The sequence below is a fragment of the Globicephala melas genome, chromosome 21, assembly GCF_963455315.2.
Source record: "Globicephala melas chromosome 21, mGloMel1.2, whole genome shotgun sequence".
NCBI lineage: Eukaryota > Metazoa > Chordata > Mammalia > Artiodactyla > Delphinidae > Globicephala > Globicephala melas.
In genome coordinates this window covers 29,121,318-29,136,626 of record NC_083334.1, presented here as the reverse complement: position 1 = coordinate 29,136,626, position 15,309 = coordinate 29,121,318, and the positions used below count along the sequence as shown (strand labels likewise).

The 15,309-nt window shown below is 47.0% G+C and overlaps 1 protein-coding gene across 2 annotated transcripts; it reads right to left on the bottom strand.

Annotated features, from left to right (window-relative positions):
* Positions 1-3,285: 3,285 nt before the first annotated feature.
* Positions 3,286-14,458, bottom strand: PLPBP (pyridoxal phosphate binding protein). 2 transcript variants are annotated; one of them, XM_030833143.2, is made up of 8 exons: positions 14,300-14,458; positions 12,212-12,319; positions 12,098-12,133; positions 11,524-11,599; positions 8,210-8,344; positions 6,417-6,559; positions 5,534-5,632; positions 3,286-4,676 (listed from the first exon to the last, which is right to left on the bottom strand). In XM_030833143.2, exons 1-8 carry the CDS (start codon positions 14,396-14,398, stop codon positions 4,542-4,544), a joined length of 831 nt encoding a protein of 276 aa, XP_030689003.1. In that variant the 5' UTR covers positions 14,399-14,458; the 3' UTR covers positions 3,286-4,541. The 2 variants fall into 2 exon arrangements, with proteins under 2 accessions (XP_030689003.1, XP_060147330.1); XM_060291347.2 differs by lacking the exon at positions 14,300-14,458 and adding an exon at positions 13,906-14,186.
* Between the last annotated feature and the right edge of the window lie 851 nt (positions 14,459-15,309).

Below are 15,309 nucleotides of genomic sequence, written 5' to 3'. Positions count from 1 at the left end.
AGTTAGGACAAATTGGGCCCACTTTTTCCTAAGGTAATCCTTCTGAAGTCCCCTCAATGCAACGCAGGCTGTGCAAAGCCCAGCACCGTGGGGTTTTGTGTTGAGTGCACAGTTGAGAAATCCAGGCAAGGGGGGTTGTGTGGCATCAGAGGGGCTGGGAGGGCAGAGGACTTGGGGTTTTGCTTCCCCACCAGCTCACTCCTGCGCACTCCCTCCCATGCCTGTCTGTCCCAGGGCGAGTGGTCCTCCGCATGTGGCCTGCTGAGGAGCGCCCTCTCCTAAGAGCTGACATCTCTCCCCCATCCCCACCCCCAAATAAGTTTTTAAGTGACTTTGCTGTCAGAGATGCTATTCTGTTTGTTCTTCCTTCTGACACTATCTCTCTGGAGAGTTTCTGGTCAAGAGAATTATGTCGAGGCTGCAGATTGCAAGAGAATTGCGCCTAATGGGGAACAGACAGACAAGACACCTTTCATGTCCAGCCAAGTTTTTTCTTCCCCCCTCCTCTTTCTCTCTCTCTCCCAACTTCTCATCTTCCCTTTTTGGTTTCAAAGTTGGCCCTAGTTTGAGTTAGTTTCTTCGGTACAGCTGGTGAATAAGGTCACACATTGATTTTATTTTGGAGATTGGCAGCTGGGTCAAGCTTAGCTCTGAAGCTGGGGAGCAGCGTGCCTCTGCTGGTGCAGGGGTAGGGGAGTCCCAGCAGGAACGCAGTAAGCCAGCTCACGGAAAGAACCTTCGAGAAGGCCGTCGGCACTCCAAGGGTGCCTTCTGCTCCTTTGTGGTCTCAAATCAGGAGCCGAAGCTTGTGTTCATTTTAAATACAAGAGTGTTGCCGAAAACACCCCTCACCTCTGTCCCTACTGCGTGCCATGTCAGCTCACTGTGCTGCAGTTGATAGAAAAAAAGAGTGTTAGTTCTGAGGTCCCCTGGGACCTTGAGGTGCTTCTAGAACTCTACCTTGTGAATAGCTGCTCAGCCACACGCAGCCCGAGTATCTACAAACTGGGTGCGAGTTGGGTGCTGCTGGGTGTGGTGGGAGCAACGCGGGTGGGAAAGAAGGACCCTCTCTTTACCTCAAACAAGCTTCTTGAGGGGGGAGCAGATTAGTAAAACATCTCGTGGACGGCTGGATTCTTTCGCTCTTAGTCACGAGGCTGATGTAATAGCATTCAACTGATTTCATGGTAAAGACAGCCGCAGTTCCCGGAGCAAATCAGTTCAATTGCACCACTGCACATCCATCCTCATAGAAGCCCTCCAGGGACTGGGGGCGAGGCCTTCCTCCTCCAGTGCTTTGGTGGGAAGCCCAGGGCCATTTCTTGTCTGAAGAACTAGGATGTCTTGGATTTTCTGAATGTCCCATTTGACCTCCTTCCTCCCGGCCCAGCCTTGGGGAACAGAATTCACTGCCCATCTAGCTCTGGGGGCAGGAGGACACAGTCCGGCACACCCTGAGCCCTGCAGCCTGTGGCACAGTTTGAATCTGTTTGGGGGGAAACAGGGTAAAAGAAGGGGAAGGCTGATTTCACTCAGGCTGCGTTTAATTCTCTCCTTCCTTCTCATCCCCTCTACTTGTGGTTTCAAAGTTTGTTCTGCATCAAGATGTGTCAGTTCTCAACAATGACTGCAGGCTGGAAAACATACATTTCTATCATGGTAAGAAGTTTCTCTCTTTTTTTTTTTTTAAGAAGGTTCTCTTAAATGAAGCTTACAGGGAGTTCCCTGGCAATCCAGTGGTGGCCCGGGTTCGATCCCTGGTCAGGGAACTAAGATCCCGCGAGCTGTGTGGCACTGCCGGAAAAAAAAAGCAAAAAAAACTAAAACCAAAACCAAAACCAAAAACCAAAAAAACCCTAAACTAAATGAAGCTTATAAATCTAAGAATATGCCGCTTACTAACTATTAAAGCCTGAGCCAACAGAAGAGACCAATGTGGTGTGGTGTGGTGACCAAGCTCTGGAACGGGAATCAAAGGTCTTGAGTTTATTTCTTGTCCTGCCACCAACCCACTCTGACCTCAGGCAAGGAGCACACTGAACCTTCTCTGGGCCTCCGAGCCGTCTGCGAAGGGACACCGCCCAACAGCCTAAATCACCCTACCTGCTGCCGTGAGGGCAAAACAAGCGGATGTAGGGGATGGTGCTTCATGTGCCATGAATGATTAAAAAAGCGGGGCGAGGAGTACAGTTGGACTATAAAGAGGTTGCTTTATTAAGAGGTGCAATGAGTCTGGGAGGAACTTCCAGAGGACAGAGCCTTGATGGGTTACTGGGAGGCTCTGAGTGGCACCAAGCAGAGCGGGGCCCAGGAGGTCGACAGTATCGTCACAGAGACAGGCTGCCTGGGTGGGTCCGACCCAGGACAGCGTGCTGTTGTCACTCTGGAAACCTGCTGTGGATACTGTCATGGCTTTGATGCAAATCTGTGAGTACTCATGCCCGGCCCGTGTAACAAAAGACAAAGTCACAACTTTGCTGTTTTCTCTCCGCAAAAGGTCCCGGCCTGTGGTGGGCATACCGGACAGACATACTTTGGTTTCCTTTCCTGATCTGGGTTTGAGTCCGTCTCTCCGGGCTCCCCTGCTTCATTGTTCTTGATTTCCAGGCACAAGCCAGAGGGCTGTCTTGCTCAGACCCGTTTCTCACCCAAAGGTTCCACAGCCACCCTCAGGACCCTCAGCCGAATTCGAAAAGAAACGCTGTATCTGGAAGAACCTGTGACTCTGCAAGAGTCGGCCATATCACTTGGGAGAATCGTGTCCTCCCTGCCTTCTGTTTCTGCCTTAAAAGAAGGGGTGACAGGGGGCAGCGTCTGACTGGAGAACCGGGAGGGCAGCCTGGAGGAGGTGGCGGATGCTGTGAGCAGTGGGCGGGGCGCACTCTTGGGCTCCCGGGCCCCCTACCCTGTACCCACTCCCAGGCAAATTTGAAAAAAAAAATAAGGGGTGAGACTTCGGATGACAGCCTCTTCTAGAGTAGTCTGGGGACAGTGGCGCGCCAAAGCTCGCCCCTCAGGTTAGCCAATGTCGCCACCTAGAGGCAGTTTTAAGATTTTCTTACAGCAAGAGGCAACCTCTTTATTCTTGCAGTTCCTGAAATGCCAACATTTCACTTTCTTGCTCTTAGAAGTTCAGAATCCCTCTTTCATCCGCAGTCTGGCTTTGGCTGTATCTGTGACCCACAGGAAGCCCTTCTCCAAAGCTGTACGATGCCAGTGACGGGCACAGTGGCTTCCTATCGGGTCCAAGGCCCCCCTCCTGTTATACTCACTCACTACACCAGATGGAGAAAATAAATCTTTTAATCGCTTTGTAATTGGCATAGATGGCATAATTCAAACTCACATTTTTATTTAATAGACTGAAATATCACACTATAGCTTTGATTGAAACAGTACAGGAATCATAATGGTTTAAGTTTTACAAAATTTCATTTCGGCAGGAGCTTAATGGAAGTTGTTTCATAAAATTAGAGACTGGGGCTTGAATAAGTAAGAAAAACCCACCTAGAAAACAAACAACGACCCAGACTACAGTTGTCTGTTGTGACTATCCGAGAATTGTGCTTTCTGGGTTTTGAAGAGCTAGCTAGTCCATTAACGTCAAGACTTGCAAAATTCTGCCTTATAAACATGGTTGGGAGGGGAGGCTATAAATATGCCTAAAAAGTGCTCCCAGGAACAGGAACCTCAAAGCCAGGCTTTGTTGAAACTGTGAGCCTGAACTGGCTTTGAGGGAATCTTTCATATCTGGGGAGCTATGAGATAAGAAATCATCATAACGGGGACTATGGTGGCGGAAAAATCGTATCATTTGATGGTCATCACCGTAGGGCCCAGGGCAAAAGCTCAAAGTCCTGTCTCTGGAGGAGGACGTTAGAAAGGCCCAAGGACCGCTTATGTTAGTTGCCCTGTAATTTTCAGGGTCAGCACCACACGGTGGCTGAGGACACAGCTCTCATCAGCCACAATGTGGGTCTGGAGGACTAACTCAAGGCAGGTCCTGAAGTTACCTGTACTGCCATTCCAGAGTGGAGACCGACGCTTACTGGCTGGGGTGGAGACTGGGGGCAGAAACCACGCTGCTCCAGAGCAGCAGAGATGGCTACTCAGTGGGGTCTGTACGCAGTTGGTAACAGGGAACTTTCTATTGAAGTGGACGACAAGTGAGAATCCCTCTGACTTCGGTGATTATAGGCATCGACAGTCAGCAAGTCTGAACCTGGGAAAGGCATTCATGGGTTGGTTGGTGCTCCTGGGCAATGTTCAAGCCTGAACTCAACTCCTGACTAGTGCCCAGGTACCTGTTCTGCAGAAAAGTCTGGATTCCTCAAATCCAATCCAAAGTCACTGCTTGAAGTGAGCTTCCTGCGTCACACACTAAGTCAGATGGTTTCCATCGACGCACATAATGGTCGGCGTGCTCTTTCCAGGTCCCGAGGAGGGTGTGGTCGTGCTGTGACGTGGGGCACGTGGAAGCGAAAGCCCAGAGTAGTGTGTAGTCAGTCTTCCTGGACCCGGCCCTTGGGCTGGGCCGCTGCTCAGTGTGCCCGGGCCACCTCCGCCGCCGGGGCCTTCAGCTCTGCTGCAGCCTTGTCGGGGGCAGCTTTCTTGGAGTAATCTCGCTCTCCAAAAATGGTGCTTCCTATTCGGACATTCGTAGATCCCACTTCAATCTGTGGGAAAGGAGTACCGAGGGCTGAGTTTAACGTAATGAAACGCAGCAGACGCTGAAGCTGCGCCTCATCTGAGGGGCTTCTCGGAAGGACAACGATGACGCAGCTGCAGAGGACTATGGGGCAGTGGTTCACCAGGAGAGGGTGTTTAAGAAATAAGTAAGGGGACTTCCCTGGTGGTCCAGCGGTTAGGACTCCGTGCTTCCACTGCAGGGGGCCGGGTTCGATCCCTGCTCAGGGGCCTAAGATGTTGCAAGCTACGTGGCGCGGCTTAGATCCTCCTGAGCACAGGATCTAATTCCATTTTACTTATAAACACAAAGTATTTTTGCATTGCTTTAGTTATTCTATTTTCCACACGAGCTCCTACTGTATACCTGGAGGAAAGTTTATAGTGCGATTTTTGGAACACTTATCAAGTTATTCACTGCCCCAGAAGATCACGTATGTGAGCTGTTAATACAGCACACCTGTCAGAACGTACTTAGAGCTGCTGCCATCGTGGTGAATCTACACGCACGACGAGGCATCAGACTACTTCGTCATGACTTACTGTCATGTAGCCACGCCCAAGCATGAACACAGTGAAACGCCTTTTTAAGAAGCTGTAGTTTAATTTCTTCTTATTTTCCTTTAGATTCCACTTAGGGAATTAATTTAAAAAATTATGTGTGGGGCTATAATTCCTATACACTTCATTTCAAAAAAGAAGCGGCTGGGGATGCTAGTATAGGTGAGAGCCAGCACTCCTGGGCACCTAACGCTACAACGAGGTTTTTCTGTAGCAAAAACACATTGTTGCTGGGGGCCTTTGGACCCGAACTTGAGGCACTGAGGGCGCCGGGGAGGACACTCACCGCATGCTGGAAGTCCATGGACATGCCCATGCTCAGCTCCACCTGGTCGGCAGGAATGCTCAGCTTCCTGCACAGCTCCTCCCGGAGGGACAGTAACACCTGACAGAGAGACGAGTGTGACATCCATTTATCCCTGCCTTCTCCGAGGATGCCTGAAAGCGGCTGAATCTCAACATCTCTGACAGAGATTCTTTATTCCTCATGGTTTCAAGGCCTGTTAAAATTGCTGGAAGTGGACTTCCCTGGTGGCGCAGAGGTTAAGCAACCGCCTGCCAATGCAGGGGACACGGGTTCGATCCCTGGTCCGGGAGGATCCCATGTGCTGCGGAGCAACTAAGCCCGCGCACCACAACTACTGAAGCCCGTGCGCCTAGAGCCCATGCTCCGCAACAAGAGAAGCCACGGCAATGAGAAGCCCGCACACCGCAACGAAGAGTAGCCCCCGCTCACCACAACTAGGGAAAGCCCGCACGCAGCAATGAAGGCCCCATGCAGCCAAAAATAAATAAATAAAATAAAATTTTTTAAAAAGATAGAAAAAAATGTTTTAAAAAAATTGCCAGAAGTTACTGAAAGGTTTTTTTTTTTTTAGCAAATTCTCCTCCTTTTCAAGAAAGCTGTCAGTCGTTGGGGAGGAAGTCAGAGCTCATTTTCTCTAAAGACCGTGTCAGGCAGGTTCACACTGAGCCGAGAAGGGTCTCTGGAGGTTTGGGGACCTGTTCTGTGTCCCGTATGAGGAGAGTTCCAGAAGAGGGTAATCATATAACATGACAGGCAACGCCCGGGATGTCTGTGGAGTTGACGGCAGCAGCCAGCCCTGCTCCAGCACCTCACCGGATGCTTGATTGGCACGTGAGCAGCGCCCCAGCCGGGCCCCGAGTACCTGGAAGTCTGGGTTCGGTCCTCGACTAAGATCGTGCCCTAAGCTCCCGATGGTCATCAGCCCCACGAACTCCAGGCTGGGGCACTTGGTGCTTATGTGTTCCACCACGGCCACCATCTCTGCAGGGGGCAGGCCGTGTTTGCCTTCACAAAAAGAAACAGAAGACACATAGAACATACCAAGATGTTCCAGGAAGCCAGAGGAGAGCCCCCTTCTCACCCCTTCCTTATGACGGAGGAGGTGGCTCTCAGACAAGAGGACTTCTTGGAAGAACTTGTCCTCAAGACCAAAAGAGTGACTTTACATTGAGGTCTCCGTGTGTGTTACTCCCCTTCTGACCTGGTTCTGAGTTTCTCAAGGGAAGAGCTCTAAACTGGATTCTCTTTATTCTATCTCAGCATCTGAGAACAGCTACAGTAGAAGGAAAAGAAAGAACACTGCTTTTCTTCAGACACCAAGAAGATTCACATCGCCAAAATGCCAGATTAACCCGAGAATTATTTTTCCAAATCTGGTATTTCTACCGTTTTATTAATTTATTAGAATTGTAAAAAAATAAAAAATGAAGTATATATTACATAGTTTTGACTATAACTTGCAAAATTTAACTGAACTCGCTAATTAACAAGCAGAGGAGGAGTCTGCAGCAAATGATTATTTGTTACACAGCTATGAGGATGGACACTGTCCTTCTCTAATTTAACAAATGGACATGCTAACATCCACCAGTCTTTACTTGGGGCAAAGGACAGCCACTGATCAGGAAATGACGTAACAGACTTGACCTGGAGTCAATTTCAGATTTACCTATATTGATAATGTATTGTAGAATCTAGGTACATGTACATATAACGATAATTGTTAAAATTTACTGAACACTTCTGTGCCAGGCACATGTGCCAAGTCCTTAGAGCTTTTCATTTAATGCAGTAACTGGATGAAGTAAGTACTCTTACTTTCTCCATTCTAAAGAGGGGGAGACTGAGGCAACGGGAAACCAAGTACCTTTCCCAAGGTCACACAACCAGGAAATGTGGAACTGGGATGTGGATCCAGGTAGCCTGACTCCAGGTAGCCCCATGCCTGTTCCTTCAGCCTAAGCTTTGCAGGCAAATGACTGGTCTGTAAACACTTATTCTTAACGAAGAGCTAACAGGTAAGACGCTCAGGGCTCTATAGCAACAGCTTTACCTCCATTTCCACGTTCAAGCATCACAACACCCTTGGGAGTACTGCCCTGCTTGCACTGCCAGATAAGGCAGTGAAGTGCGGAGAGGTTAGGTACGTTACTCAAGGTTACAACGCTGCAAGTGGTGGAGCTCAGACTCCAGGTCTGTCTGATTTCAGAGCCCACGTTCTGTTTACTATTTTACATTGTTAACCCAAGCCCCATAAACATATTCACTGATTGGTACTCAGTGATATTTCTTCGATTTTCTCCTAATGTAACATTGAATAGTTTTGTTAGGTCCTGAGAAGTATTATACATGTAAAACTGCAATCTCTTTCAGGAGGGATGGTGACTTCTGAGAATTTTCAGGATCAAAGTCACAATGCCCTTCTCGATTCCCCTTGCCCACCTCCTCAAAAATTAGGAAATAACAAACCATGATGTATTAAAGAATTACACGTGGACAGGTTTGGATGTCACTGTGCCAAGACCCTACAGTTTCCTTAAAGGCCTGTGACTTCTTTCTGTAACCTTAGGTATCATATGCTTAGGCCTGCCGTTCTTCCTGAGGTACAACCATCCTAAGGGGAGAAAAGTCTGCAGTCCAGGTCTGGTCACTTACTCTCCTCTCCGCTGGTGTTAATCTGGACCATAACCTTTAACCTTTCGGGAGAACCTTTTTTCTGCCACGCACTGTTCACTTTGTCTGCCAGCTTCACAGAATCCACTGTTTCCAGCATGAAGAGATTGGGGACAGCTGTAATGAGAAAGAGGCCAGGTCATTCTTCACTCACCTGACCGCAGCAAGCAACACACCACAAAGCTTTTCTTGGTAGACAGGAAAATAATTTCCCAGGAAAAGGACAGTTAAGTCTCAGTTCTGCTAAGACTTATGCGACAGTTTACTAGATATTAAGTTTGAATGTCAGCCCATTGCTGTCTAATCGGAAAACACGAATAAGGAAAGGGAGGTGATGACGTGCTACAATCAGGCGGCACATGTATCCATCCATAAGCTTCAAGAAGCTAATAGTTTATAAATTAGGAGTTTGGGAGTAACATATACACACTACTATATATAAAACAGATAACCAACAAGGACCTACTGTATAGCACAGGGAACTATACTCAACATTTTGCAAAAACCTATATGGGAAAAGAATCTGAAAAAGAATTTATCTATCTATCTATCTATCTATCTATCTATCTATCTATCTATCTATCTATCTTAATCACTTTGCTTTACATCTGAAACTAACACAACATTGAAAATCAACTATACTTAGGGACTTCCCTCGTGGTCCAGTGGTTAAGAATCCACCTTCCAATGCAGGGGACGTGAGTTCGATCCCTGGTTAGGGAACTAAGATACCACATGCCGTGGGGCAACTAAGCCCACACGCCGCAACTATTGAGCCCGTGCGCCACAACCAGAGAGCTCGTGTGCTGCAACTACAGAGCCCACGTGCTCTGGAGCCTGCACGTCACAACTACAGAGCCCACGTGCCACAACTAGAGAGTCTGCATGCCACAACTAGAGAGAAGCCCACACACTGCAACTAAGACCTGATGCAGCCAAAAATAAATAAATATTAAAAAAAGAAAATAAACTATACTTCAATAAAAAAAATAAAAATTAAAAAAAACAATAAACAGTGAAAAAAAAAAGAAGCTGATAATTGTAGAGATTCTGAATGGCAGGCTTGATCTGATTGAATCTCAGTTCAAACTGAGAGAAACAGGCCAAGATGACAATAAGGAAAGGTTAAACAGTGAAAGCTAAAGTGCTCCCTGGGCCTGATATCTCCATGTCTTTAAACTTCCTGGGATGGGGATGCTCTTATTCAACAAGGACATCAGAATGACCACTGACAGCTAAGGGAGATACTTAGCTGTCATCAAAACCAACTTCTTTCCCAAAGATGCATTTAGTCTTGCCTCAGATAAAAAACAACAAGACAGAAGCAACATCAGCAGCTTACGTTTATTAAACACTGAAATCCTCCAGGTAATATGCTAATAACCTTATCTGCATTCTTTTTTTTAAATTGAAGTATAGTTGATTTACAATATTGTGTTAGTTTCAGGTATAGAGCAAAGTGATTCAGCTACATATATTCTGATTTTTTTCCCATAAAAGTTATTACAAGACACTGAATATAGTTCCCTGTGCTACGCAGTAGGACCTTGTTGTTTATCTATTTTATACATAGTGGTGTGTATCTGTTAATCCCACACTCCTGATTTATCCCTCCCCCCACCCCTTTCCCCTTTGGTAACCATAAGTTTGTTTCCTGTGAGTCTGATGCTGTTTTGTAAATAAGTTCATTTTGTACCTTTTTTTTTTAGATTCCACATATAAGTGATAGCATATATTTGTCTTTCTCAGCCTTACTTCACTTAGTATGATAATCTCTAGGTCCATCTATGCTGCTGCAAATGGCAGAATTTCATTCATTTTTATGGCTGAGTAATATTCCATTGTGTATATGTACCACATCTTCTTTATCCATTCATCTGTTGATGGACACTCAGGATGCTTCCATGTTCTGGCTATTGTAAACAGTGCTGCTATGAATACTGGGGTGCTTGTATCTTTTCGAATTAGAGTTTTCATCTTTTCTGCATATATGTGCAGGAGTGGGATTGCTGGATCATATGTCAGTTCTATTTTTAGTTTAAGGAACCTCCATCCTGTTCTCCGTAGTAGCTATATCAATTTACATTCCCATCAACAGTGTAGGATGGTTCCCTTTTCTCCACACCCTCTCCAGCATTTATTATTTGTATAATTTTTGATGATGGCCATTCTGAATATGTTTAAGACCATGATTCTTGTGATGGTTTCATAAGTGCAAACATATGTCAAAACTTATCAAATTAAGTATGTGCGATTTATTGTATGTCAATTATACTTCAATAAGGCTGTTTTAAAAAATAAGTACAGGTTACTTTAATTTTGACACCTTGAGAGAAGTAAGTATTCAGTTATTCAGGAAGATTTCCACCTGTCATTTTCACACAGTTAAGTCTTTCTATAGTTAATTCTTAATTTTACTTTATTTACTGTATGTTACTGTATATTGTATTTTATTATTATATACTTTACTTGTAGTATTGTACATTATTGCACTTTATTTACTGTAGCCTTTCATTTAAAGGGAAAAGGACAAAGTGTCTCCTTTGCCAGCTGAAAAATTTTATGGGCTTTAATTCCTTATAATTTATTTCAAAGACCACCAAAAAATACCTAATGTGAGGTAGGGTAGGTTTCCAAGTATATATTACCCAGTCAATTGTGAGTTCATTCTTTTCTTACACGTTTTCCCTTATATTAAGAACGAAGATTTCCTAATGCCATCTGCAGCAACACAGATGCAACTAGAGATGATTATACTGAGTGAAGTAAGTCAGAAAGACAAATACCATATGATATCACTTATGTGTGGAATCTAAAATATGGCACAAATGAACCTATCTATAAAACAGAAACAGACTCACAGACACAGAGAACAGACTTGTGGTTGCCAAGGGGGGTGGGGGAGGGAGAGGGACAGACTGGGAGGCTGGGATTAGTAGATGCAAACTATTATATATAGAATGGATAAGCAACAAGGTCCTACTGTAGAGCACAGGGAACTATATTCAACATCCTGTAATAAACCATAATGGAAAAGAATATAAAAAGAGAATGCATATATGTGTATAACTGAGTCACTTTGCTGCACAGCAGAGATGGGCACAACATTGTAAATCAGCTATACTTCAATTGAAAAAAAAAATTGAAAAAAGAACTAAGATTTCTTTCCCAAAAGAAACTCCAAAGCACAAATGGTGAATCAGGAATACTCTAAAATCTTCTCTCTTCCACAGAAGGTACCGTAAGTGATACAATGATGAAAAAATTGTGTCTTCCTATTTAGAGTTTTATCTTACCCATCAACTTGTTGACATTTTGTTTCTGTAGATGGCCAATGAAGTGCCATTTGATCTCAGGACACGAAGACAGAATCTGAAGAGAAAGAGGTGACCGTGTTTGACTTAGACTGTGCGGAGGCCTTGCCCGCCCACATACCTTGCACGCTGCCTTCTGACCTTTCCCCTCTATGCAATAAACCACTACTGTCATCTTCCGTCAGGCTCCTAAGGATACTGAGAGAAAACCTGAAGGCTTCTGTTCTATTTCTCTTCCTTGTTCCCATCCACTCTCTCCTTCTTTCAGATATTGCCCATTAAGAATGAACTGATTAAAGCTTTCAAATCTCAAAAGGATCCAAGATTACAGCAAGCTCCTAAAAATCACCATTTTCAAAAAGTCACAAAGGAGAAAACTATGATCTTAAGAAAGAAAGAAAATCTAGATGAGAAATGTTTAGGGCTCAAGGTGAACACAGACATTTCTACCGCCAGCCCGACCTCCAGCTCTAAAACTCAACCACCGACGTGGGTCTAATTTTCAACTGAACAGCCAAGACTGAGATACAAACTAAAGAATTCAGATTCCACTTACTTTAGGATTTGATGCTTTTTCAAGCAGTTCCTGAACCTAGAGGGTAAAAACAGAGCAAGTCAGAAGCCTGGCATACGTGACTCTTCCGAGGGCAGTGTGGAAAAGGGTTCTTACATAGTTCTCCCCGAAAGTGCGCTGCCCGTGACTGTAGGCCTCGATCACCATGTCTGCAGGTTTGGTTTTGCTGACCGCTACTAGCCGGGGCTGGATGGCTGGGAGTTCCTGCCAAGAGGAAAAGACCCAGATGAATCAAAGGTTGGGAATATTATCCCAATAAGCCCCGTAGGACATCCTGTAGAAGAGACTGGCAGAGATCTTTAACTTGGCATTCTGGAAGATCCATTTTTCCAATACTGCAGGGAGATCAGTGTCAAATGATGTTGATCAAATGTCTTTTGTATGCGTGGCATCTAACTCTAATACGCTAGCTACCTTAACATCTAGCAGAAGACCTTTCTCTCTCAGGAGAGCTGGGCAGGTAACTAAGAGCAGGATTTCCGTAGAGCCTGGTCTTTGACCGACAGTATCAGCATCACCTGGGTCCTGCTCCAGACCCACTGGATCTGAACCTCAGTCTGGAGTCTGCGAATCTCCTTTAAATCAAGCTCTCCGGATGAGTCTCTTGCATGCCAAGGTTGGAGGTTTAAGAATCACTTTGCCAAGAGAAGGCACTGCTCTCTGACTAGAAGGGAGGCCACTTCTGGCTTCTGAAACCCCGAGGTCAACAGTCTTGGAAACTCATCTGGGTCCTGGTGTAATTATCAGTATTGCCCACAGGCACTCTCAAAAGCAGCCTGCTTAGGGCAACTCTGTAACTTATTGTACAATCTAATCAGGAACCAGCGGCAGAACTGAGCCAAGGACACAGAAGGCTCTGGACTCAGGATTAGACCTAGCTGACCCCCCTGTCATGGCCATTACCTAAAAAGCGGCTTCCCTGGACTCCGCTATAACCAAATCCACACAGGGAAGAGATTCACCTATCCCCATATGGCTCAGTTTTCAGGTACCCCATCACCCTCTGGAATTTTTACAGAATCACAGAGTTCTCAAAGGGCCTGAAAAGTTACAATGATTAGCAAAGAGTTTTCCCTTCCTTCTGAGGGCTGCACTGCCAACCTTTGGAGACCATGTCATAACTCCTAGGATTATGCGGATGAATTGACAGTTTCTAGAGAAAAAAGTGGAATAGGCAGCCCATCTGCCTGAGAGTTATACTGGGAGCACCCCCTAGCGTGATTATTTATTAGGGGAATCTCTAGCTTTTTCTTGGAGAATCACAAAAAAATTAATGCTGGAAGGGAGCTTAGAGCTTTCCATTGCCTGTACATATGAGGAAACTGACAGCCCGAGCAGTTAAGTGACTTGTTCAAGGTAACGTCTAAGTAACAGCCAAGTAAAGGCTACACTAATACGGGTCTTCTGTCTCCAGGCCAGCATTCTCAGCTCTAACACCATAAATGCTTGATCAGGGAAAACTTTGACCTCTCTATTCAAGCCTGTCTTACTCCACACAATTCAGCTTAAACTTGCACTGAGGGGGGAAGATACTGACCTTTGGTTTAGTGAACTTCCAACAGGAGAGGAAATATATATAAGGAAAAAAAAAAAAAAAACCTCCCCGTAAACTGCTTCGGATTGGAGGTCAATTTCCTCCTGCCCCAAACGCGCAAGTGCAGCTCTGGTGCCTCCCTCCCAAGTCGGACCAATCCACCCTGTCCTGCGCCAGCGAGGGGGGTGGGGGGACTGACATTTACTGAGCATATCTACTAGCTGAGACGCTGCCACACACGTGATCTCCGGCAGACCTGGCCTCCTTTGGCTGCTCTGGTAGTGGTCGTCTTCTCCTGCGGCCTCTGGGCACAGGCCTGGCCCCTCTCCCATCCGCCAAGGCTGCTGACCCCTAACACGAAGCGGGATGGAGAATGATCGCGCTGCCTGGAGACTGGTCATTTTCCCGGGATACCGACACCTTCTGCTCCGACCAAGCCAACCTCCAGAAAACCTGACGTAAGCTGAGGAACCCCTTCGCTAGCCTTTTGGGGGCTCTGCAACCCGCGCCAATGCCAAGGCGGCGGGCAGGTCCCGCCCCTCCGGGAGACCCCTCTGCGTCACTGTGACGACCCATTCACACGCAGGTGTTTCCCCCCCACCCCGCCTCAAAGCGGCCGCCCACCGTCACCGCGCGGTCCCCTTCCTCACCCGCGGCCGCCGCGTCACCGCCTGCTGCACGCGCTCGTTCACCGCCCTCAGGGCGAAGCCGACCCCCAGCTCTGCGGACATGCCGCCAGCTCTCCACATCCCCCAGGGCCTAACGTCCAGCCCGACCCCCGCTCCCCAGGCTGAGACCCCTTCCGGTCCCGCCCAGCTCACGTCTTCTTGTGCCCAATCACCGCTCACCACCGAGTCGTCTCAGCCAATCGTCAGCACGGGGCGGGACGGGGACGGTGCGGCTGGCGGCCCCGGCCCCGGCCCCTCGGCGGCGCCATCTTGGGAAGGTCGCCGAGGAAGCCCGGCGGGGCTCCTGGGTGCGGAGCTGCTGCTGGCGTCGTTCCCGGGCCGCGGGGAAAAACGAGGGGCGGGCCTTCTGCGTCCGCCGTCTCTGCCGCCCCCGCGGAACCGAAGGGATGCAGAAAACGTGGCCTATGCCCGAGGTCCTCTTCCCGGTGTCCTTTGCTAGCGGATCAGCAGGAGAAGCTGCTGGGGCGGGAGACATGCCTTTTATCTCAGATGATTCTCGGGAGGAACCGTTAAGAGATATAAAAGAAAACTGCAAAGAACATGGCAGGATTCAAATGTACGGTTATTTTCCTCTGGTCATCCTTTAGCCCAGTACTGCCCAGTGTAAGACACATATGTAATTTAAAGTTTTCTAATAGGCACATTAAAAAAATACATTTTATATAGCCCAATATATCCAGAGTAAGGTTTCAATATGTAACCAATAGAAAAACTTAATGAGATCTTTGAATTCTTATTGTATTGATACTTAATTTACAAAACCCGGTGTGTAGTTTGGACGACAAGCCTCAACTCAGACTGTCCACGCCGCAGTCCCCCCGGTGGCAGGTGCCGCCTTCTGGGAGGAGAGCTTTAGACAGTCCAGCCTGGGCTCCGCACACATCCAGCCCAGTTCTTGAGTCTCCTATGTGTGTAGCTCTGGGCCATATGAAGATCACAAACAGGATGAGGGGCGCAGTAGGAGCTTCCCT

Excerpts from the sequence above, each read along its gene's own strand:
- PLPBP (XM_030833143.2), bottom strand. The coding sequence starts at position 14,398 with ATGTGGAGAGCTGGCGGCATGTCCGCAGAGCTGGGGGTCGGCTTCGCC. Across the intron at positions 6,560-8,209 it reads TAACACCAGCGGAGAGGAGA|GCAAACACGGCCTGCCCCCT; the intron begins GTAAGTGACCAG and ends CTTTTTGTGAAG. Across the intron at positions 5,633-6,416 it reads GACCGAACCCAGACTTCCAG|GTGTTACTGTCCCTCCGGGA; the intron begins GTACTCGGGGCC and ends TCTCTCTGTCAG.